At 44.4% G+C, this 24,978-nt stretch overlaps 1 protein-coding gene across 10 annotated transcripts; it reads right to left on the bottom strand.

The window, feature by feature from the left end:
• Positions 1-861: 861 nt before the first annotated feature.
• acss2 (acyl-CoA synthetase short chain family member 2) lies at positions 862-24,978 on the bottom strand. Of its 10 annotated transcripts, none has more exons than XR_014119732.1 (23): positions 24,111-24,975; positions 23,323-23,518; positions 20,675-20,766; positions 20,491-20,594; positions 18,754-18,826; positions 17,995-18,070; positions 17,621-17,738; positions 17,165-17,212; positions 15,621-15,758; positions 15,362-15,532; positions 14,984-15,117; positions 14,292-14,424; positions 14,104-14,160; positions 13,838-13,918; positions 13,485-13,593; positions 13,311-13,379; positions 12,998-13,174; positions 12,132-12,206; positions 11,742-12,033; positions 6,523-6,740; positions 4,057-4,189; positions 2,007-2,098; positions 862-1,149 (listed from the first exon to the last, which is right to left on the bottom strand). XR_014119732.1 is itself a non-coding variant. In XM_081706980.1 (19 exons), the coding sequence occupies exons 2-19, from the start codon at positions 23,409-23,411 to the stop codon at positions 11,906-11,908; spliced, it is 1,872 nt and encodes a 623-aa protein (XP_081563106.1). In that variant the 5' UTR covers positions 23,412-23,518; positions 24,131-24,977; the 3' UTR covers positions 10,136-11,905. The 10 variants fall into 10 exon arrangements, 6 of the variants coding, with proteins under 6 accessions (XP_081563106.1, XP_026864198.2, XP_026864197.2 ...); XR_014119731.1 differs by having other exon boundaries at positions 862-1,141; XR_014119733.1 differs by lacking the exon at positions 6,523-6,740 and having other exon boundaries at positions 862-1,141.

Here is a 24,978-nt window from a genome sequence, read left to right as displayed (position 1 = left end):
TAGTAAATAAAATGACTTGCACTATTGCTTGGAAATCCAGACTCCTTATTCTGGTCCTTAGGGCACTGTATAATAAGTACTATCAGATGAATTTGATATGGACTGTAGACATTTTTCAGCCAGAGGAAGATGGGCCCTGCCTCTGAGTCTTGGTTCCTCTCAAGGTTTCTTCTTCATGCTCTAGGGAGTTTTTCCTTACCACTGTCAGCCTTGGCTTTGTAAAGCTGCTTTGTGACAACATCTGTTGTTAAAAGCGCTATACAAATAAATTTGACTTGACACTTTTAATGACTTTTAAGAAACTGCAGGGAACAATACCAATGGATTTATAGCAATGGAGCGCAATAGCAGTGTGATAGTGGGCGGGGCCAAGTGAAGGGGAGACGTTCTACAGGAGTATATTAAAGTAATTCATTACTGTAGAAACAAATGACTTTGTTATCTCAATGAAGACTATTAAGTCTGAAAATATTCTCATTTGAAAAAACACAGGTTGAGAATGCATTACTTAGTAAGTAAATAAAATCCATTTCTCATTAATATCTATGCAAATTGATTCTTTGCTATTTGTGCACCTCATTTGTGCGCATCAGTATTAGTTCTTTTGTTTAGCAGTAAAGACCAGTAATCAGCTCACGCAGTCGCTGTGGCGTTTCCTGCTTCCAGTGGCACCTTCTGTGTCCCCTCTTTTCAGCTTAGTCCCTCGCGCTCCTAATTTAGTCGAGCACAGCCAAAGCTACCTGCCAAAGGCACTTGTCCTGGTCAAATAAACCATCACAAGGAAGAGATGGATGATTCTGACACTGGAAGGATATTCCACCAACAATGCAACTTTCAGTTCTTCTGAACACACAATAAAGATTATTTGTTTTGTAGAGGCTATTTTTAATGCAGTATGTCTTTACAACCGCCCCAGTCTATACAAACACTACAACCAAGAGCTTTGAAAGATAACATGAACATAGTGTTTAGCCTAATCCTGGACCAGAGATAATCTGGAGTCTGGACATACAGTAGGACTGCTGAATCCCCTGCAGGAGTCCAGGAGGTCCAGTAGAAGTGAGGAAAGCACAGGGCAGGAGAGTGATGAGGAAAGTGAGAACACATGAGGAGAAGACACCTCAGATCTTCTGTAATGACACTTAATTACTCCAGGGAACGGAGAAGGGACGCAAAAAAAAAGGGAGGAGAGGAGAGCAGAAGAGAAGAGGGGAGGGGAGAGGAGAGGATATTAAGTTAGAAACTAATCATTTCTGTCACTATTATATGCACCTATTTAACAAATCAAACCTGACATTATTAAAACACCGGTATCATGGCCATTCCTAATATTACCCTGACACAGAATCTCTGGTAATGTGCCATCACCCAACAAATATGTGTCACATCCAAACAGCTGGCCAAAAGCTTCTGAGGTGTGCAGCAAACATAAACGCCGTGATGTAACACAGACACTGTTCATAGCCGCTCCGAACAAAGCTGTGCTATCCTGAGCACTTGCTTGGGAGAGAAGTGTCTGCCCAGGGTGGCTTACAGGGTCTGGGACTCGACGAAGCAGAGGCCTTTAAAACGGCATCATTTCCAGTGCCATATGGCTACACTACTATCCCATCCAACAAGAAGTGAGCAACAGATACGATGGATGGATGGATGGATGGATAGATATGTACTGATGTAGATTGCCCATCATGTGTATGTGGGTATGTACTTTTTTTTAGTATCCACAGGAAATCCTACTCCTCACTTATGGCATATATGATATATTGAGGTGTGATGTGTTTCACTATGATCGTAAAAGTGGTGGTATCATCACTATACTTATTGCTGAAGAATTATAGCTCAAAATAAAACACTATTCACACTGAAAAAGGCACTGCAGTATCCTCAGATACAGCTCTAAGGGCCTCTGTACGTATCTGTCTCTGTTTGTGTGTGTGTCATGTGTATGTGTGTGTGTGTGTGTTTCCATGTTGTGTGGAAATCAAATATTTGGGTCGTGTTCAAACCTCAGCATTAGCACATGTCCATGAGTCAGCAGATGCTTGCCATTGTGTTCTGGGAGTCTTCTCCATGCACCCTTTAGAGGTACCAAGCCGTCCTGTTATAGACACCACATTATAAATCACTCTCTCTCTTTCTTGGAACGCTGCCTGGTTAGTAAGCATAGGTTAGCCTCATAATCCCAGTGTACTACTGCTCTCTCTCTCTCTCTCTCTCTCTCTCTCTCTCTCTCTGTCTCTCTCTCTCGCTCTTTGCACTGAGCTCAATGGGGAATGACGAGCTCGCTACACAAATGGGGCTTGGTTGCCAAGGCAACAGCACTGCCTGGCATTCACCAGGCAGGGCAGGGCAGGGCAGAGAGATCTGATCTGTGTGTGTGTGTGTGTGTGTGCGCATTACATGCATGCATGCAGAGAGAGAGAAATTTAAAGAGACTCACATCACCTCTGTTTACAATTTTCTGCTCTTGTAGTGCCAAACCTTTAAACACAAGGCTGGAACAGTATCAACCTATAGTGCCCACTGCAAGCTTCTACAATAACATCAGAGCACTAACAGCCATTTAGGGGCATGTGTCTCTGAGGAGGCTTTCCCTTAACAATCCCATCACATCAGGGATCTTGCAGAAATCAGCATAACCAACATCCTAGTTTATATCTTACAGACCTGCTAAATGCTGGAAAACCTTGCGCTGAAATCACTGAGCCAAAACAGAAAGGCCATCCAGTCCAGAGAAGGTTTCCTGAACCAATGAGTTCTGACCTGTGGCTTCATCACTACCCACCGGACCCTTGATTTGAATAACTGTGCACCATTGCAGGTCACGACTGCTCATGAGCCATAATATCACATCAGCACTTATTTTACCAAAACCTCAGCTATTGAGCTTGAGTAAATTAAAAAATGAATAATGAATCTCCACCCATAAACACATCTGGAGCACTCTATTCGGTGGCTTCTTGTATGTTCTTTCCAATAATTACTGTACAAGCTTTTTTTTTTTTTTTTTTTGTAATTGCAACCATATTCTGCAAGCTCCCTTCTTGTGAATGTAGATGACTGCGTTTGCAAACATTGCCCTCCTTTTGTTGTTCATGCGTATGGCTGCATGGATGCCTGAGGCAGTAGTACACTAGGGACGGCTATGACTGCAGCTCCGAACCCGCACAGCCACTGGCGATAAGGCAGCGAGACTGATCGCGCCCGTGTAAAATGGCTGCGATTCACACTGTGTGTGAACAAAGGACCTCAGCACTGGAAAAGAGGATTTGAGTGCAAACGTCTTGTCACAATATCAAGCCTTAGTGTTATACCATGTAATTTCATCCAGTTAGCTTTAACACAAGAACCTCTCTCTCTCTCTCTCTCTCTCTCTCTCTCGTTATTGAACTTCAAAGCATTGACTCGCCCTGTCTGACAAACCTGGTACTGCAATTCTTCTCCCTTAGCCTATTAGAATTTTGAAAGAGAGAGAGAGAGAGAGAGAGAGAGAGAGAGAGAGAGAGAGAGAGAGAGAGAGAGAGAGAGAAGCACACAGAGAGCCCTAATAATCAGGTAGAGTTCAATTGCTCCAAAACTGATGTTTTACTGCTATGGAACTTAGCAATAAAAATGTTAACCAGACATTCCAGATTTCTGGCATGTATAGATGACCATAAACATGCAGCCTACTGAATGACCTAATTCAATTCGATTAGCCCCCCTCCCCCCACACACATACATGCACACATTTATTTACGTCTGATGTCAGGCTAGCCAGTTGGCTGGGTTCAGAGCACTTCCCAATAGATCCTTTAAAGCTGCAGTCTGTAAGACTGAGAAGAAGCGTCTGGGATTTGGCTTTCCTTTCCTTTCCTGCATACACTGTGTGGCTGTCTGTGCTTTCGTCATTCTTTTTGGGTTCCACCTTCTTGCATGCCACACTTGGTCGGCCATGCACACGCCCTACACGCAACCACTGGTCAGACTGGTCATACTGCTTCTCAGTGTGTGTGTGTGTGTGTGTGTGTAGCTGCATCGCAGAAGCACACGGCCAGAAGAATACATGAAGTTTACCTGCTATATGATCTTTTGTATGGCGACTTATCAAGGCCTAAAATGCCCAAACACATGCTCTGAGGGTCTATTTTGTCCATGTACAGCATGTCTCCGGAAGCTCATCTGGTCATATAGGCTCTGATTATTCATCCTGTAAGAAAGCGTAATGAATACATTTGTTAAAAGCGGTTATCCAATACCATACCCTTTTTCACATCCTCTTTTCTGGTCACCCTAACAGATGTGCCTCGGGTCAGCAGACAGTACAGCTGCAGGAGAAGAGATATAGACATTTCTTCAAATGTCTTGTCCCGAGCAATTTGCAACAGCAAGGTTCGCAGAAAAAAAAAAGGCTGACAGAAAAAAGGGACACTCGTGGTCACTTTTGGTTTCTTCTCTACTCCACACCTACAGTTACAGTTAAAGCAGTCTTATAGTGTACAGGTGTTGCATCAGGACAAACAAAGCCATGTTTATCTGGGGAGAGGCTGAGATGAGGGCGTGAGAGGCTTTGGTTTAAGGCTAACCACCGAGTGGGAGTGGAGTGTGGTGAAGGGAGAGCACAGATATGGATTACCAACATCACAATCGATAGGAGCTTAATGCAACGACACACTGCACCTCACAGAACGATGGGGTGGTGTGTGCTGTGTGTGCGCGTGCGTGTGTAAAGATCTATTGAGGATGAGAAAGAACACAGAATGCTTTTTGAACACATAAAGGGAATGATCAACCTAATAATGCTAAAATGACTAGCCACGTGTGAGGTCCGCCTAACTTTTATCACCTAGCCTTTTTGGGAATACATGTCAGCTAGGCAGGAGGGATAACATGGCAGGTAGAGATGGCGGAGATGGGGGGGAGTGCTTGGCTAAGCATCGTCTGCGGAGAGAGCCAGACAGCCCAGGTGAACCAGCGGGTAATTAAAATCGTTCGCACCTGCGCCTCATTATTGTAGCCTGTTTAAACACCGACTTCTCTGACAGGAAGCTACCAGCCTCGGCGAGAGATAGACTGGCTGCCTACACGTGTGGAGCTCCGTCAGTGAGACGACAGCTCCCCTGTTGCTGAAAAACGATTGAAGACGCCGTTTCTACTCATCTCACAGCTGTTCTGTTGTCGTCGTCGTTTGTGACAAACTAAAGGGAACTTCGTGGTACATAATCCTGCCTCCCTCCCCGAATCAGGGTGTTCCACGTCGGAGACGAACAGAAGATGCGAGATATTAACTCCTGTATGAACTACATTGCGACAACAAGGAGGCACAAAAAAACCTCCTCCCTTTCGTTATGCTTTTATCTTCAGCCTCCTAGAACCTTAAAGAAGGAGAGGAGAGAGAGTCGGTCTGGTTGCTGCGGTGACTTCAGTTAGAAAAGTTGGTATTTTGCTTTTTGTTTCCTTTTTATAGTCATTAACGTTTCCAAGCTGAACACAAAATGTGACCTGTAATTTTTAAAGCCAACACATGACATAAAGTGCGTCTTGTCAGCCAGTTACCTACACCCAAGGTGCGCTACAGCTATGTGCTTTAGCAGACTACCGCTTTTAATGATATCTTTCAAGACATTGTAATACTCCATAACGAAAGAAATGCATCTTTCCAGTGACATCCAGCCATCCTTTCAAATGCTGATGTGAATTTCATCCATTTGGTTTGGCGCAAGTCTTTAGCCTGGAGACAGAAAAGCAGTGTCAGCCTTTCTGTTCATGCGATATAATTCAGTAAAAAACAAAAAACAAAACCACTATATACAAAGTCCTCTGAGCCCCTATCTCCAGATTCACTGAACCACACGCCTCCCGGTAAGTCCAACTGTCTAAGACAAACACATGTGGGTGGAGATTATTAAAGGGGAGCTAGGGTCAGATCCCGGAAGTGAAGATAGCATTAGGGTGGTGCAGTAATTATATCTTAATTGCTTCTCTCCTTTAGGACCTGCCACATCCACGAAGGGTGGGGGTTTAAGCCCTAAAACATGCCCCCCCCCCCCCCCCCCCCCCATCTCTCAACTACCCTACAGTGCCCTTCATGCATGGTGGCACCAGGGGCCTCATGGGGGGGAAACATTATGCAGACAGACACTGCGAGGCTGGCAGCTGTCATTTGAAGGCAACAGTTCCCCCAAACAAATTACAAACACTGTCGACACAGATATACAAAACACGTTCAGTTGTAAAAAGGTCTAAAAGAGAATAACAGTCTGTAAAGCTGTACGGCTGTTTAGATGAAAGTAGAACTGATCCAAAAATCATTTTGTATATGCATAAAATGGACAACTACATATGGCTTGTAACCAGAAAACACGGGATGAGTTCAAATACCTCTCTACGTTTGTTACACTTAGTCACCACGAGCTAACGTCCCACATGAAGAGGAATTTACTCTGAAATTAATACTCTGTTAATACAATCCCCGATGTCTAATACATCTGGACTGCAATCTCTCAGCCTCAGCTGCTATAGGGCAAAACGCAGACGACTTACCGGTAACTTTGAGATCCGTCAGTGCTTCATTATTTTATAGCGGGTCCTTATTTCGCTCTGCACATGGCATTCTGTCCTTGCGCTAAGCGTTCCTGCTGGCTCGATCGCGGTCTCCGTCTCTTGATTCTGTCGGCAGCCGTGTCTGACTATACTGGCGGACGGGCGCAGGTGGGACCTGACTGCGTAAATGATTGGACAGGCACAAGAGGAACACTGTACTGGAAGAGAGAGGGAGATGGAGAGACATGTCAATAGGCAGCTGTGCAATGGAAGGAAGGAAGGAACTGGTCTGCTCCTAGCATGTCTGCCAAAGATGCGTTCCTCTGAAGAGCCGTGATTTGTCAGGTGCGGTCTGGTTGGTCCAGGATAACAGTCAAAGTTCTGTCAGTCCCTTGTCGAAAGGCCCTTGTTAGCCACTGGCAGGCTGTTCCAGTAACATTCACCCTGCCCCCCGCCACCCTGCCAAAAAGGAGTAAACACTCAACATCTCTAATAAGTGTCTCATTTGCCAGCTGGAAAATGCCATAAAATGCCCCACAGGCTGAGGACCTTCTACTGGCGAGACAAAAGGCAGAGAGAATAGGACATACAGCTGTGCAACAAGAAATAAAGTGTCAAATAAATAAACAAGCAAACAAAAACACCCCGAATTCACCGCAAAAGCCGTCTGAGCAGTACGGGGCAGTTTTAAGACGAGTCAGCGCGTTTCGTTTACTTCACTTTAAGGCAGGTGCAGCCCGGTCCCCACTATAGCAAGGTCATAGTTCACACAAGCCAAGCTGTGTCTGCACATCTGTGACCAACAGCAGTACTGTAGTGCTTCACATAGACCGATGTGTCCTGAACGCAAATGGCTGTCTAGGACGTGCCTGTCAGACTAGTCCGCGGACACCACACGCCTAAATGTTTTCTTCCGGAACTCGCGTACCAATGGCATGAAGAACGACCGTCCAAGTTTCCTTTCATAAAGTAGTCGGCGTTGACCATAAACAACAGTCTGGCCTGCTGGTGAAGCCCGGATATCCAGCTGACATCACCAGCTGCTCTTCTGTCACTAGGTTACGCCTTATTCTCTCTCTCTCTCTCTCTCTCTCTCTCTCTCTCTCTCTCTCTCTCTCTCTCTCTCTCTCTCTTCAATGTCTAGTCTTGATTCCCCCTGGACTTCAATACATTCAGTGCATAGACAAAGAGACATTAAAGGGGGGGTATATTATAAAGTGGACGAGAGGTGTTACAAAGCTTGCTTTCTTTTTAGCTTATTTATCTACTTCCTGCTTGAAATTAAAGGGACCTCTGCATTGTCTGTCATGTCTATTGTGAAAACCAAAACGAGGAAATTAGTTCAATTTACTTCTCTTCATCCCCTGTGACCCGTCATAATCTTATTTCAGTAGCTCCTCGTGTACACGCATTCATCCAACTTGATGCCTTTTGATTTGACACGCCTTCTTCTCAGTGCCCCTCCCCCCACCTGGTCCCAGGCCAGCTCTGCCTGGGCGCAATGTGCGCATTTGGGCATGTTAAACCAAAAAGAGCAGCAGTCGTTATACGGCGCATATGTTCACCTAGGTCAAACGCCAAAGACAGCTGAGCCAACACACACACACACACACACACACACACACGCACACGCACACGCACGTGTACCAGTGTTCCTTGTCTGAAAGCCCCTAGCCAGACACATAGAAGAAGGTACTGCTGCCTTTGGAGGGTACAGAGTGTGACGCTGACACGACTCGGGTACTGACTCTACACAGAACCAACCCAGGAAAAAAAAAACAAAAAAACATCTACAGATTGGAACCCAGAAGATGGGAATGAGAGTTACGGCAGTACCTGAGAGAAGTTATCAGAGAAAGGCAAACAGAGAGATGACTCTCTCAGGCAACTCGTACGTAGTAGAGGGTGAATGCATAACACAGCTAACTCAATGCTTCAGAATTGTGTGATGTCAGTTATTGAATGTGAAAATGGATATCTAGCTTCATGTGCAAGTAGTTCTACACTGCGGAAAATGCAGCAGATCGACTGACCACAGTGGTTCCATTGGGAGAGATGCGTGTGTGTCAGAGAGATACAGGAGTGAGGGAGAGAGAGCGAGAGAGAGCAAGAGAGAGAGAGAGAGAATGAATACAATGGGAAACATCTCCAGTTGAATGGACAGTAAAGAGAGAACACAAGAGAGAGGGAAAAAAGCATGAACAGGAAAAACACGACAGCTCCACCCCGACGTGTCCAGTCACCCCGTCAGGCCTTGATCAGGCACAACGAGAACCTTTTTCTGCTGTTAGGAGATGATTAACGAGAGCTAAGCTTGATTGCTCATTCACCCTTCATATCCTTCTCTACCACAAGCATGTGCAGTAGAAAGATAAAAACACTATGTGCTTCTCTCTTTTACACACACACACACACACACACACACACACACACACACACACACACACACACGGAGGCCAGGGCTCTGCTCTCGAAGAAGTCCAGACTGCAAGTGGAGCACCGCGGCATGAATCATTCAAACTCTTGACAGTGTAACAGATGGTCTAGTCATATCAGAACTACTCATTGAAAACCAGGATCAGGAACAATGAATTCTGTGGTTAATTGAATGCACATGGCTGCTGTATAGGTGGGGAGCCACTGCCCTGTGCGATTTCAAGCGCTCCCTTCCCCACCTCATCTCATCCTGACTGGGGAAACTGGGCAGGACTGAGAGTGACCCTGCTATTGAGAACTGGGTTTGGGTGACTGGGAGAAAAGCCTCTGTGTTAGATTTTCTATTTTTCAGTGGATAGGGTGCTTCACGGTCTTGTTTGTGAACGTCTACTAGGAAAGACTGCCATCTAGTGGAAGGCAAACACTTGAACATGTCCTCTGTCATATGACTCGGAGTAGGTTGCATGGGAGGATACAAGTAGGTGCAAACAAACCCTAACCCAGTTAATTTCCTCGTGTGAGTGAGTTGGTAAAACACCATTAATGTTAACTGGCCAGACCGTTACGAGATGTTTGTGTCTGTATACATAAAGGAAGAACCCCTTTTAGGCTCCACAGTTTACAGAAGAGTGCGTCTCTTAAAGGGAAACCATTTCACGCATTTTTGGTGTACATGATTTTATTTTTGGAGTCTATGACATGATTCAGTGCTCCAAACACACATTCTTCTTCTCATAGGCTCTGTTAGAGGCCCTGAGCCTTTAAGCCTTGCCTCCTGATGAGTGCGGCATGCTCGGATTGGTCAGCCTACTCTGTTCTAGCCAACTTTGTCGGTAGGAATGTGTTACAAGATTACATCATTCTGCAACAAAGCACAAGGGCTGGAATTGCAACGAGGTGTTTCAGGCAGCTGAGAAAAGTGGTGTCTGGGGGGAGAGTTTTAGTCCATCTTGCATGTGCTTTGGGGTTTGTAACTTTGCAGACAAAAAGCTATACAACACTACAGGAAAGGGGGGAAAAAACAGGGAAAACAAGTCCCCTTTAATTTTCTTTGTATGTAATAAATGAGTATCTCATGTGGAAACAAGTTAAATTTGTCAAAAGCCTCCAAGGAAAGTTGGCTCGAAGTTTGTTCGAACCTTAACCAAAGATACAAAGAACCAATGATACAAAGAACCAAAATGATTTGGGTCTGGTTGAAAAACCAGCGCCACTGTTTAATGTGGTTTTTAGCAAGCCCAATCACAGCATCCTAAATAAATATTACTAATCTTGAGACATCTAGTCTGCAGCAGTATAGAAAGACAAACCTGCATGCACTCAGACACAAACACACAAAAGCAAGACAAAAGAAAAACCATACCAAATAGTACCTAGAAGGTACTTTATTTCATAAAGTAGTGAAAATATGAACCATTACTTGAAAATCTTTCAAAATAAGATGATTACAAGAACACACTAACATTACCGTAAAGTGAAAAACAGCATAAAAGTAATTAGAAATGAGTTAGCTTCTGATAGAAGAAAGACCAAGTGCTTGTGACAGGAGGCAAGGAAATTGAAAATCAGTAAAAGAATTCTGACCAAAAAAAGCAAGACAACGAGCATTAATGCAGAAAGAACCAAAACTCCTCAAATCAGAACAGAACAAAATCTGAGCTTAATAAAAATACAATGTGCAGTAAGAAAAAAGGCAAATATTATCCTACATAATTGTTCCTTTTGTTTCGTATGTGACCTTTTAGGTGAAACCTAAAAAAGAACAGTCTTCCACAGTACGCCAGGTAAACCTCAACTCATCACCGCCACGCTGCTGTTTCCTGAAGTGCTTTCCTTTAGAACATTTAACAAAATCAAACACACACACACACACACACACACACAAAAAAAAACCACCAAAAAACACAAGACTAATTAACTACACGCATTTCTCCATATACCACAGTACAACCCCCCACAACAATTAGGCAATCACTGGACGGGCTGGAGAATGTGTGTTCACACAACATTTTTTAGCCATCCAGTAGCATTATGACTTGAGACAGGAATCAAACCTGCTTTTAACATACAACTACACATTTAAGACCGAAAAACATACATAATTCACTCTAAATATACATAAACAGTCTTCATGCAGTAGGAGTTGGACAATATCGGCTATTAATACGTCAGATCCAATACATCTTATGCAGCATCCTAGTAAAGAAAGCACAAAATATGGCTAGAATAAGGACTACAGGAGTTTTTCACATTGTCTGTGGTTCAAGAGCCAAGCTCCTAAAATCCTCCCAATAGTCCTAGCTGAACGATGCGGTTTCAGGTTAGCTTGGCTACAGTCTTGCAGAGGGAGAGACTGTTCTTGTTTCAGTGTTTTTTCTGTAAGGTACGAAGCCGGTGTATATAGTCTGGATTGAGGAGTGAACACCTGATTTGAAACCCCATACCTACATTAAATATGGTACAAGTTCATTAAAAATATATATATATATATATATATATATTGATGAGTGGGATTGACGAGTGGTGCATTAATTACAATCATGGATTTCACCACAACAGGTTAAATTGCATCCAGAGGCATAACAAGACAGTAGTCTTTTGCGAAGCAGAAAGTCTGATCAGACTACGATTAGTTTAACACAGTTTGTGTGCATGTAATCATATGACACCAAGCATATCAGATGTGAGACAAAAACAAAATCAACAGAGCAAAGCTAACAAAAATAACTTTTCCACTTAGCCTAAAAATTAATGCACAACTTGGAGTCAATAAAATCTCTAACCTTTCCAGTTCCCAGACATTCTGAATAACTTTACAACTGCAGCAACTGTTTTCGTTGTTGTTTGTTGTCTTTGGTCGCCTTGTTCCAAACGTTATTCCAAGTGTGCCCCCTCTCCTGGGCTTCTAGCCCTGTGCTGGGCCAGAGTGAAGTGGTCCCCCTGCTGCTCACATTGCAGTACCGCAGCGGTTCTCAAACAGTTGCTCAAGGACGGTGCTGTCTGCCAGTGTGGACACGTCTCCCATGTCCCGCTGGTTGGACGCTATCTTTCTCAGCACACGCCGCATGATTTTACCTTAGGTGAACATGAGACGAGAGAATGGTTCGCATTCCTATTAACAACGCAGGCGTTAAAACACATGCTCACACTCTCCAAAGGGGTTTCATTTGTACCTGATCTGGTTTTGGGAAGTCCAGGGGCATTCTGGATGTAATCGGGTGTAGCTATAGCACCAATTCTCTCTCTCACTGTTAGAGGAAAAAAAAAAAAAAAAAAAAAAAAAAGATGAAAGAAAGGATGAATAACAGTCGAGTGAAAGAATTAACCAATGAATTGTGAAGTGGCACAGAAATTAGATTTCGGTTAGCCTACTCATCACAAGCTTTCACATGCCTTCACAACTCTAGATGCTTTATTCCTTCATTATTTTACAAAGTAATCTGGCAGTTTTCATTTTTAAGGTCCTATTGCAGAATTCTGGGAACAGGTAACTAAACGTTTTTTAATACCAATTTAAGAGGTCGCATCAATGACCTCCATTGTTTAAGGGGAATATATACACAATGTAAAGCATGATGTGATTTGGATAAAAATCAGATCACACTTCAAGAGAAAGTCCTGCAGAAATGGATAATTCCAACAAGATCAAGTTTTGCGCAGAACTATACTGTTGAAGTAGATGTTCCCTAGATATAACCGACAAACTGCAAAAAAACACTTGCTTTGAAAATGGGTGAAAAGGGCCTGAAGAAGTGTGGGTAAAGCTGTCCTGTAGTTTCCTCCATTGCATTATAAACATAGGCTGCTCACAGTTTTGGAAAATTTCCTGTTGTAGTCGATTCTGACATTAAGGATTTTGGAATGAGACGCGCATGTAGCCTAGTGTTAACGGGACCCACAAAACTCAAGAGCAGTGCTGACTTTTCAGGCAAAAGAAAAAGGTTCCCTGGCACCAAAACTGCTGATCACAAATCAGTGCTTCACTGTTAAGATCCCTTAAGAATACAGCCAGCGGGCAGGGCCACACTTGTGCCCCAACCTTGCTGCCTGAGCTCAGCTTCCAGGGCGGCGGTGTAGCTGATGCCGTCTGCGAGTGTGACGAAACAGTAGAGGCTCTCTCCTTTGACAGGGTGCGGCGTCCCCACCACGGCGGCCTCCGCCACCGCCTGGTGCTCCACCAGAGCCGACTCCACCTCCGCCGTGCTCAGCAAGTGACCTGAGTGACACAGAGGGGGAGGAACAGGGAGGGAAGAAGCTTCAGTGGGTGGGGCAGTGGTAGCTTAGCGGATACGGTACTTGATCAGAAGGTTGCCGGTTCAAGCCCCAAGCTGCTGTTGGCCTCGGCCCCTCACCTGAAACATTCAGCATGTCGTCGATCCTGCCGGTGATCCAGTAGTAGCCGTCCTTGTCTCTGCGGCAACCTGAACACGGAGCACGAGCGCCATCGTGAAAGGCGGCCTGACCACTAAGTCAGTCGTTTCAGACCATGCTCGAGCATGCGCCGTGTGCTGTGCAAGGGACATTACCATCTCCAGTTACGTAGTATCCTGGGAATTTCTTGAAGTAGGTGGCCTCAAATCTCTCGTGGTTCCCATACACAGTCCTCATCACACCAGGCCAAGGCTGCTTGAACACCTGCACAGAACCAGGCGCTTTAGCTTATATAAACTACTACGCTGACAGACTTACACACATGCATACAACAGAACGGTTTGTTAAATTTATCCACCATGAAAAGAAACCTGCCGACTGACGCTACACCTGCAGCTGTACTGTAATGCAAGACGTCTGCTTTCGAGTGGACGTCACCCCATGCCTATGAGTACACAGCGCAAGACTGATATTCTAACACCACGAGTGGAGTGGAGCTGGCTCGTACCAGGTAACCCTCGCTCGGTCCCTCCAGCTCCTCACCCGACTCGTTCAGAATGGCAGGCACCACGCCAAAAAACGGGAACGTCTACAGACGCAAGGAAGACATCACAGACGCAGTGGAACTCAAGTTTAACAAGTGTACCAAACTGACAACAAAACAGGCGTTAAAAACAACAACCAAACACCACCACACTTAACCCGTTTAAAGCCCCAGTACCGTACAACTAGAAGCAGGAGTAAACTGTCAGGGGCTTAGAGAGACACACTCACTGCAGATCCCGGTTTTAGAGGCGTGGCAGCTGGTAGGGGCGTTAGCACGTGCCCTCCCTGAAAAGCAAAGAGGAAGAGTTATCCAAGACGGCACCCGGCACAGCTGCTTAGAAATTACGTTCAATCCAAGTATAATGTTGGCAAGATAAATGCACTAGTTCATAAAGGGAAGAGCTACAGCTGCTTACCGTCTCTGTCTGCCAAAAGGTGTCAACTACGGGGCATCGCTTATCTCCCACTACACTGTAGAACCACTGCCAAGCCTCGGGATTAATGGGCTCACCTACTGTACCCAAGATCTTCAGAGAAGTCCGTTTACACCTGACGAGCGAGCGAGCGCGCGCGCGCACACACACACACACACACACACCTATAGGACTGGGCAATACCATGGTTGAACAGTCATAAATATACAATATATTTCCATACATTACTTTTAGGTGTACAATTATTATATTTTTACATCTTCCATAATAATATATAGGCTACTACTAGCTAGCCAGCTATAAACATTAAAATGGGTATAGTTGGCCTTTGCCTAAACAATGAGGCCAGCACACAACAGCGTGGTGTGCCGAGGAGTTGCCCCAATGTGCCCGGTTTCTCTATGGAAAGCAACCCGAGTGTGCATACATGCTGTGTGCCAGAGGCAGCTCAGGCTGAAATTAAAACTGTGACCTATGAAACTATGTTTCCCTGTATTAGTGGGATCCAATTTCAAAACTTGACACTTTCCTACCAATGTGTGCCAGCATGCGCCGATTCTGGCTTAACTGGTGTTAAAGCGGTTAAACACAAGACTGGGGCTGTGCCAGCGTGCTAATATCCCGAGTGGATAAGGTGTAAAAAGGAAGCGGAACAGCGGGACCTCAGCACCTACTTGTGTACTGGCTCTGTGCCATACTTCATGAGGAGCCGGATGGCGGTGGGGGCTGTGTAAAACTTGGAGACCTGGTACTTATCCACTATCTGCCACATGCGGCTAACGTCGGGGTAGGTGGGCAGACCTTCGAACTGGGACATTCAGAATGACATCAGAAGAGTCCGATAAAAATCTGGGTCAGTTCAGTTTTACTTTTTTTGCTGACTGGGGCGAGTAAGACATTATCTTACTGAGGAGAACTCCTGTCAAAATTTGACAGCCTTGAATGACAATGTCAGGATCCAACTGTACCACATGACATAAATCCAGTTTGTTTCTCATTTCTGTCCTGGGCACTTACACAAAGTAACAAAAGCGGTGGGGATGCTCCCTTACCAGGACGCTGGAGGCCCCATTGGCCAGGGGCCCATAGGTAATGTACGAGTGACCAGTAATCCAACCAATGTCTGCGGTGCACCAGTAAATGTCATCGGGGTGGTAGTCAAACACCAGTTTAAATGTTGCAGCAGTGTAGAGCATGTAACCACTGACTGTGTGCAATACACCCTGAGAGACAAACCGACCAGGCAATTAGAACACCTGAGGAAGTATGAGGGAAAACACAGACATAAAAAGTAGGTGGGTGACATGATACCTTAGGTTTCCCAGTGGAGCCACTGGTGTAGAGGATGAAGAGAGGGTCTTCAGATTCACACCACACGGGCTCACACTCGTTGGACGCTTCTTCCATTAGTGTGTGCCAGCACAAGTCCACCTCTGGGTTCCAGGGCACCTGCACCAGTAAGAGCCCACAGAACAGAAGTGGACATCAGTCTTCTCTAAGCTCATCTGAAGTGCGCATTTGGAAGCGGTTCCTTAACCAGCCGAACTGCTCTAAACGTGCACAAGATGCAATTCACTCTCACAAACCTCTACTGAACTACAGGTGGATCTGGACGTGCTGATATGGTATAACCTGAAAAATTTCATTTCGTCCCACAGTGCGTTTAAACTAAAACCAAGGAAAGTGGTTAGCTCGTAGGATAAAAGTCCCATCTCTTTCAGGCAACATAATGTAAATAAATGAACTTTTTTTTTTAAAGATCAAAGTAAAGTTAGTTATACGCGGTACGTAAACACACATCCACCACAGACTGGACAGAACAGACTAGGGGAAGATGAGCAGAAGAGCCTGCTTGGCGGCGTCAGTTCTGGCATGCACACCACGGCCTGAGAGGAGGGCACACAGGACGAGGAGAGCCGTGTTTCATTTAAATGACAGGAGCAGTTAAATGGAACTAAATGGGCATGATGGCGTTTGACCACACAGAGTGACCAGCCAAAGCCATGACAGTAGTGGAAGAGAAGCTCAGAAAGGGCGCCGACACTCAAGAGCATCGGAGGCTAGCAGAGTCACTACCATGACGGGACTGTGTTTCGGAACCCATCTCCCCCCCGCAAGTGCCAAAATGGGGCTGACCTATGCACTGGCTAGTTGTACTTGTAAGTGGGAAAGGATTATGAAACACTGGACGATGGCCTCATTGGGGTAAGGCTGTTCTACGCGGGTAGCCTCTCTGCTCCGACTTGAGAGGATAGGCTAGCTGACATGTGCTTGAGACAAGGCAGCGATTTGGAAGTTAAAAGCCAGATCTCGTTTGTTGGATTTTATACATATTCTGATACAGCCTAGATATTATAAGGGGGTGGTGAAAGCCACATGGGTCAGTAGGGGTAGAGTGACTACAGCCAGCAAGCATAGGTCGTAGACTACACTACAGTGATTTGTGACTGTCCGCTTTTTTCAAGGACACCTGTTACCATCTGAGGTTTGCCCTTTCAGAATTGGCTTTTAAAACCAAACCTGCAACAACTGAATGACTGCAGTCGTGGAACTCAAATGGAGTCTTTCACTTGCATTCACTTAAAACAACAGATTCGAATGGGTCGCCTTGCGCCGCCACTCGTTAGGTAATAGTAATCGCACGCCAAATCTGAAAAGTGCGTGAATGTGTATGGCTGGAGGCACCCACGTGAGCGCACGCAGAGTCACGCCGTGTTAGAGTGTGAAGATTGACGCAGGCCTCGAACCTGCCCACGGAACAAGAGAGTCGCCGTGGAGTGAACAAAACGAGTGCCAAGGAAAGGCAAGAGTGGGAAAGAAACACTAGAGGTGAAAGCAGAGAGGGCTCCAAATACCTTGGGGTTGGGACGGACCTTCCTTACTTTTTCTGTCTGTTTCTCCTGCTAAAAGGGGAGGGTGGGGGGGTTGGTGGTTAATGGAAAGATTACTCACATAGAAAAGTGTGAGGAAATGGTAAATATGGCAACACCTCGACTGTACATAAGACCTATCTGCCATAAAAGAGGGAAAAAAATTAAAAAAAGAGCTCTCATTCTCAAGTTTGGAAATCATTCTATTATATACATGTTTCTATGATGTAAAATATTTCCAGTATAATAACTATGGTGTTGCCAGATTTTTGTGGCACTGGAAAAAATATAGTCATAACACAAACTGAAAACAGGAGGACTGAATAACAGATAGGACAACATTTGGGTACAATAGAAAAAGACACAGCATAAACCCTAACGTTACAGATATGAAGGGAGGCTGGCAAAAAATTAACACGTAGCCGAAAGATCAAAGTGCACCTGCAGGCCTGGACAGGAGCGCTTGGCTGGGGGCGACAGGGAGCCTGGGCTCGGCGACACTTCCTCTTCCTCCTTCGATAAGTGTTTCAGCATAATGCAGCACTCCACTAGGACAGACCTGAGAGAAACAAGGAGCACTTGAAAAGCAAGCAACGGACGCAGCTTCATTAAAAGCACAGTTCTACAAAGGCGACACTCGACTGTGGACACAGGCCGTGGCTTCTGCAATGAGCAAAGTCAACGACCACCAAAGTCTGCGAATTAACACGTTCCTATCCGATATACATAATTGTGCAGCCCAAAGTGAGGCCTTGTAAGGAACAAGGGATGCAAGTAAAGAGCGTGCGCTGAGAAGATCGGGACGTTTGTCTTACTTGTCTCTGCATTTCTGCAGCGCCTCGTCGGCAATCACCTTAAGACTGATAAGCTTATCCCCTCGGTAAAAGCCATCTGGGAGATCAACAGGGACAGAAATGGAGGGAAAGTGCTGAGCGGACTGGATCGAACTAAACAGAGAAACGTAAATGGTGAAACTTCATCTAGGCTCTTATTGAGCCTGGGATCTGGAACGTGCTGTGTGTGGTGTGCTGTGCTGCCCCGACTCCAGTACGCTGATAAACCTGTAGCACCTAACACATTTTCCTTCATACAGACAAGCCTAGAGGAGGTCTAAAAATAAACCTTCCAGCTAACTGGTTTTCGATTTATTGGCTTCCTTTCTGAAAACTATGACAGCAACGATGATGCAAACCACCCATTACCCAAACAATTAATTTACAGGTTTAGGTCAAGTGATAATGTCACATCCATCTCCTGACGGCCTTGTTTTTAGTGTAAGTCCAATATGATGTAAAATCTAAAGACTTCTCCCCCCACACACACAGCCAATTCACTACATTTCCACATCCAGGCACGCTAGATCAGAATGTGGAGGAGAGTCAGTGCCAAGGCTTGGTCGTAAAGTGCATCTGAAGGCAATGTGGTCAGCGCCTTTTCTAATACAGCAAATTACACTCAATAAAAATCAACACTCATTTCTCATCAGGAAATTTTGGCTAATGGGATTAAAGGTAATCTAGATGAATGGTTCACAGGTTAAAGATGTGGATTAATAAAAAATGGACTTTTCTTACCAGCTGTGATCAGCAGAGAACACTGAGAATCTATTATTCTTTCACAGAGTGACTCAGCAGAAAAGCCTGCAAACTGGAGGACAACAGATATTCCTTAAGGAGAGATTCAAGACTTTAGAATGTTATTGTATGTACAGCCACAATTCTCCAAATACTACAACAGGGAAATAAAAAGGAAGCTACCCTAAACTCAGGAACACACTGACTGATGATTACTTTACACCGCATTCCATATTAAGTGTCACAGATTAAATTTTTTGTTTTTCAATTAAACTCATGGATGGTATTGTGTCTCAGGGCTCTTTGGATAACTAAAATCAATCTCGGACACCTGTGATAATTATCTGAGCCTAATTAAAGGAAAACTATTTAAGAAGGACGTTCCAAATTATTAAGCAGGCCGCAGGTTTCAAGCAATATGGAAAAGAAAAAGGATCTCTCTGCTGCCGGAAAGTGCCAAATAGTGCAGTGCCTTGAACAAGGTGTGAAAACATTAGATATTTCACGAATACTTGAGTGTGATCATCGTACTGTGAAGCGATTTGTGGCTGATTCAGAGCATAGACAGATTCGTGCAGATAAACGCATAATGAGGAAGGTTTCTGCCAGACAAATTCATCGGATTAAGAGAGCAGCTGCTAAAATGCCATTACAAAGCAGCAAACAGGTATTTAAAGCTGCTGGTGCCTCTGGAGTCCCGTGAACCTCAAGATGTAGGATCCTCCAGATAGCTGCAGTCGTGCATAAATCTACTATTCGGCCACCCCTAACCAGTGCTCACAAGCAGAAACGGTTGAAGTGAGCCCAGACATACATGAAGACTAATCTTCAAACAGTCTTGTTTACTGATGAGTGCCATGCAACCCTGGATGGTCCAGATGGATGGAGTAGTGGATGTTTGGTGGATGGCCACCATGTCCTAACAAGGCTGTGACGTCAGCAAGGAGGTTGCGGAGTCACGTTTTGGGCCGGAATCATGAGGAGAGCTGGTAGACCCCTTTAGGGTCCCTGAAGGTGTGAAAATGACCTCGGCAAAGTATATAGTGTCCTCAAGCAAAAGATCTGAGGGTGGGAGGCAGTTCACATCAAAACAGCAGCTCTGGGAGGCTATTCTGACATTCTGCAAAGAAATTCAAGCAGAAACTCTCCAAAAACTCAAGCTCAATGGATGCAAGAATTGTGAAGGTGATATCAAAGAAGGGGTCCTATGTTAACATGCAACTTGGCCTGTTAATTAAAAAAACAAAAAAAACAAAAACAAAACTTGAAATAACTTTCAGTAGGATTCAGTAGGAAATAGGATTTCAGTAAATGTGACCTCAATGCTGCAAATTCAACAAATGACCATTTTCAGTGCTTTAAAACCTATAAAATGTTTTGAAACACTGTTGTGCATAATTTGGAACAATGCATTTTGAGTTTACTTTTGAAAAAAAAACAACTTATCATTGGGAGGTTTGTTCAAAAAAATTTGAATCATACTCTAACGGTTGATAAATTATACTGACCGTCATTCGCATTGACATTTAGGAAAATCAGAGAAAAATATCATTTGCCTAATAATTCCGAATGCGGTGTAATCAGAGGTCAGTGGAAGGCTTTTGAGAACATGCGATACTAGGCCCATATCTTTAACAGGTTGCTGTTTTGTAGAGGTGCTGTTGTACATAAACGTTGGCAGCCACTTAAAATTACAACATGACCAGGGAAAGGGACAAAGAAAGAGGAAGAACGCACCACAATAGAATGCACTGCTCCAATTCGGGCACAAGCCAACATGGCCACTACCAGCTCAATGACCATGGGCATGTAGATGGACACTCGATCCCCTTTCTTCACCCCTGCAAAGCCAGAGGAAATATTACTCATCTGCCCAGGCCAAGCAGCACAGCCATCTCTAGCTCTCAAGCTGGGCACATACCTTGCGACTTAAGGACGTTGGCAAACTTGCACACTTGCTCCAAAAGTTCTCTGTAGGTCACGGTCTTCTCATCTCCCGGCTCGTTACCCTCCCTGTTTAAAAGCCAATCAGGATCGTGAATGAGAGCCAAAACGTTTCATCTTCATCACACTAATGCAGATGTGTCACAGTATGAGGAGCCTGCATGTTTGGTCCAATTAGATTTGGTATTGTGGTTTTAGGCTTCAATTTGTTATATGCTGCAAAAGTAATTTTTTCCACTCTACATAATTGCTCAGGGTGCCCGTGTGATGTGACTGGCCAGGAGGGAGGGGCACACCATCAGCGGAAGAAGAGCTTGAGTCATGGCACTGCCAGAGCAGTGCTCGGCTGGTGGTCGGCCTCTCTCCTGCAAACACAAATGGCTTGCCACGAGGCCCGCAAAGCCCCTGCTCACCAATACTCTCCAGGCCTGGCTGCTACTGTACCATGGGGCACATTCAGACAGTGGGTGGGAGCTGTTACTGACAAGGATAAGGGCCATTACTGTTCAGAAGTCCAAATAAATGCATTTTGAAATTTGTTGCACTGCATTTTAAAATGAGAACCTCATACTGAATATGCTGTAGGATACGATGTAGCGTTGAACCCAAGACCCATTACATATAGTTACTCGCACACAAACAAAGTGCTGTCTATGACAAAAAGGTTATACAAGTAACACAGCAATCAAAAGCATAACGGGTAAAGTACACGCTCTCGAGTTCGTGCAGTGGCTGAGGTTGCAGGCTTAAAACATTAACTTCCTTATCTTTGAAATGCCCTTCTAGAGGCGCCAACATCTTTGAGGAAAGCAGACAAAAATGTGCACTAGCCATGTTTTCTTCTTATAATTAGACATCGTAAATTTGCTCTGCGCACAGGCTAACTGTCCATCTGCACAACAGGGCCTTCCGCAATCTTAAACGAGTGCAGGCAGTTCTGCAAGTATGGACGAAGGAGAAGAAATTCTGGCAAAGCTTCGGCAGAGGACCATATTTCACATCCTGTGTTGTAATATCTGGCACTACAGAATTACAGAACTAAAAACTAAATAATAAAAAAAAAAGGTTTGAATAGGCAAAAAAATTTAACTGCCTCCTTTGAGAAATGGATTACAAAATGCCTATCCAATCATGATGTGGGCACAACGTCCACAGCAGCCTGCTATGGAGGCCCCGAAGAGCAGGCGGGCGGACCACTTTCAGCCGAGCAGGTGAATAAAGCTGACGACGACGGCTGAGTGTCAGCAAAGACATCCTGACTGGAAGCTCAGACAACCTGTCAGCATTGGACTGATGCACACTTATCCACCGATATGGCACACGTGATTTCTAGAAAGAAAGAAAGGAAAAAAAAAAAAAAAAAAAAACCCAACTGCACAAGGCCTAGTAAATTTTATTATCCTGTCTACAAAAATCCACGCGGTACACAATCCGAAGACAAATCTATCAGCCTTCCGAATTGGAATTTCATAAGTAACGCGATTCTCAAATTGCAAAACCAACAATTGCACACCCGTGCATTAGAGAACTAAACAGCGTAACAAACAACATACTTGAAGGTGCATCAAGTGGTCAATCAGCTTTGGTAAGACAAGCATGTTTGACCCAATCCACCGTAACATGGATAAACCTCTTTCAAGCAAACGCAGAAATGATCCAACTTTCAATAACAGCTGATGCTGCTTATGAACACTACCAACACTCCTTCTCCCAGTGTGACGGTCCTGTTGCCTCTGTATGTGGTACTTTTCAAAGTTTCATATCAATTTGTCGTCACACAACATCATATGACCACAAGATATCTGTTAAAAACACTTTTTGATGCACAAAAGCCAAACTCTAGCAGTTCCTATGCAACAACATTGCCACAGTTTCAAAGTAGACATCCACAGCTAACTCTGGGTATTGCCAGTAACTTCACTATATGATATGCATCATGACTGGATACTATACAATGCCTATACGATGTCCGTTATACGATTTATATTAAAATTAAATTGCAATAAAATAAGCCAAAAGGAAGTGAAATAGTCTGACTGTAGCTGCTGTTCTGTGGTCTTTCCTAGACAAATGTATTGATTTACCCTAATGCCACTGGTTTTTTTTCCCCCCCGAGGTGCAACCAGATTGACATTTTAAATACTGCACTTGAACGCACTAGTTTCACACTGGGTATATAAAAGCTAATAAATATTGATACAGCTGTGACTGCATAGATTCGTGTATCAATAAACATATTGCCAAACCTAATTGCAGTTGTTTTAAACAACCTTTAAGCAACCACAATTACTACACCTGCTTCTTCTACCATCTGCCTTCTGTCATCACATCTCTCACCAATGGTCATTTCCAAAATGCTTAGAGACCAGGGTTACCTTAATCTATGAAGGCACCTAAAACTATACAGCCTTTAATCAGAAAATTCTAATTATTTTTCCACACATGTTTGAAGGTTCACATCATATCCTTATGTTCAAATGATAAATGTCATGGAAAAGTCATTGATGATGATCTAAGTAGCATTCACACTATGGGTCTGTCTTGGCTCAAGTATTCAGCAACAGCTCACACTAGTCCCCACTGTGGCCTGGATAATTCTTGCACACATCCAATGTACACACTGACCAGTAAAAGGCCACTCTGTCCCCCAGCTGTCTCTCATGGATGTTGTGGTCCAGAATGTTGTAGCAGATATTTGTGGTGGCCCCCTCCATGCACTTGACAAAGATTTTACCCTTGGTCACATCAAAGTTGTAGTCCAGAAACTGGCCAGTGTGTTTGGTTTTCCAGAAGAAGTCTTTGGCAACATCTCCCCAGAACTCTAAATAAGAGAGATGGCAGTTATAAAAGTGTCAGGCAAATACAGCCTTCTCATTATGAGATTGATCCAATGCACCCCTCGGGAGAGGGGTGTCAGGCAGATGGGATGACAGGCAGGAGATTACAGAAAAACACAGAACGAGTGTGCACATCATCCACTGCTACATGCAAGTGTGAAACGTTTGTCAAAATTTCCCTATGCTTAAGAAAGCGAAAAACATGCAAATACATCTTGAAGAGAGAGCTTATTTTTTTTTGCTGTGAGCGTATTATTGAAGAAACAAATCATGTGATTAAATCGCATTACTTAATTTAAACGGTGTAAAAGCAGTATTGCATCAAAATAATTACAATCAACATTTTAAGCCCCACTGCTGTGTACTTCAAGGCTACAGTGGGTTACAATACGGAGAAAGTAACGAGCCAGTAAATGCAGATAGCTATAGTAAATGCATAGTAACTGCGGACAGCTATAGTAACTAACGTTAACGTTAGTCCCAAGTCTAATACAAAAAGGTAGTATAGCACAGTACGAGTATAGTTCTTTTTGAACTAACGTAGCTGAGTAGATAAATGTTTACAAGTAGAATTACCCTCTGGAGACTCGACTGACTTTTCGTAGAGCTCCTTAAATGTCTCAAAACTGGATATGTGTGCTTCTTTCTTCAAATCCTCGGCGGCGTGCAAAACGTCTTTTTTGGGAGCCTTATCGGGAATCATCTTGACTGCTGTAGTTAGTCCACAAAGCCCAAGTTAGCTAACGTTATCTAACCGAACTAGACGACTATACCTAGCTAAGGAAATATAGCTAGTTAGGGTAACCAACTACAAAAGCACCGCGCCCCTAACGATAACGCTCCTTTAACGCCTCTTCCCTCACCGAACGTTGGCAGTCGACGAACTTGTGCACCATTAGTAGCTATGCAGCAGCGAACTTCCTTCAGTCACCTCGCTGTGACTTATTGTTGGCTAACGCTAGCTAGCGAGAGTTGAGAGGTGGAGGAGCAACTTCCGCGTACTCCCTCCCACGAATAGCGTTAAAGAGACGTTTGGATTGGAACGTTGGACAAACGAACCGGACAAGCGGGCGACCGTCGAGGTCAAAACCAGGAGCTCAAAACCAAGCCGGCGACCTTCGAGGTCAAAACCAGGAGCTCAAAACCAAGCCGGCGACCGTCGAGCTCACAGCCAAACTAATGTTAGCGGCGCTGGAACCTGACAGCAGACGACTCCTGTAACCGAATTAGCCAGTTAACTTGCTCTCATTTCTCAAGTCTAGTGAGCTGACTAATTTATTCGAGGCACGCCGCAGTTTTGTCTGAATGACCCTAAGTATCTGATTAATCGGCTGGTTACTTTAGATGGCGGAATCTCGACGAGAACGTCGGCTTTCGTTGAAAGGGCTAGCGTTGCTTAAACGAGGTAACGCTAGTTATTTGAATTTGAGCGCGGGATGACGCC

Source organism: Electrophorus electricus, chromosome 24 (assembly GCF_041902795.1).
Source record: "Electrophorus electricus isolate QZ-2024a chromosome 24, ASM4190279v1, whole genome shotgun sequence".
NCBI lineage: Eukaryota > Metazoa > Chordata > Actinopteri > Gymnotiformes > Gymnotidae > Electrophorus > Electrophorus electricus.
Note: the sequence above shows the minus strand (reverse complement) of the source record. Positions and strands in the feature narration are given on the sequence as shown.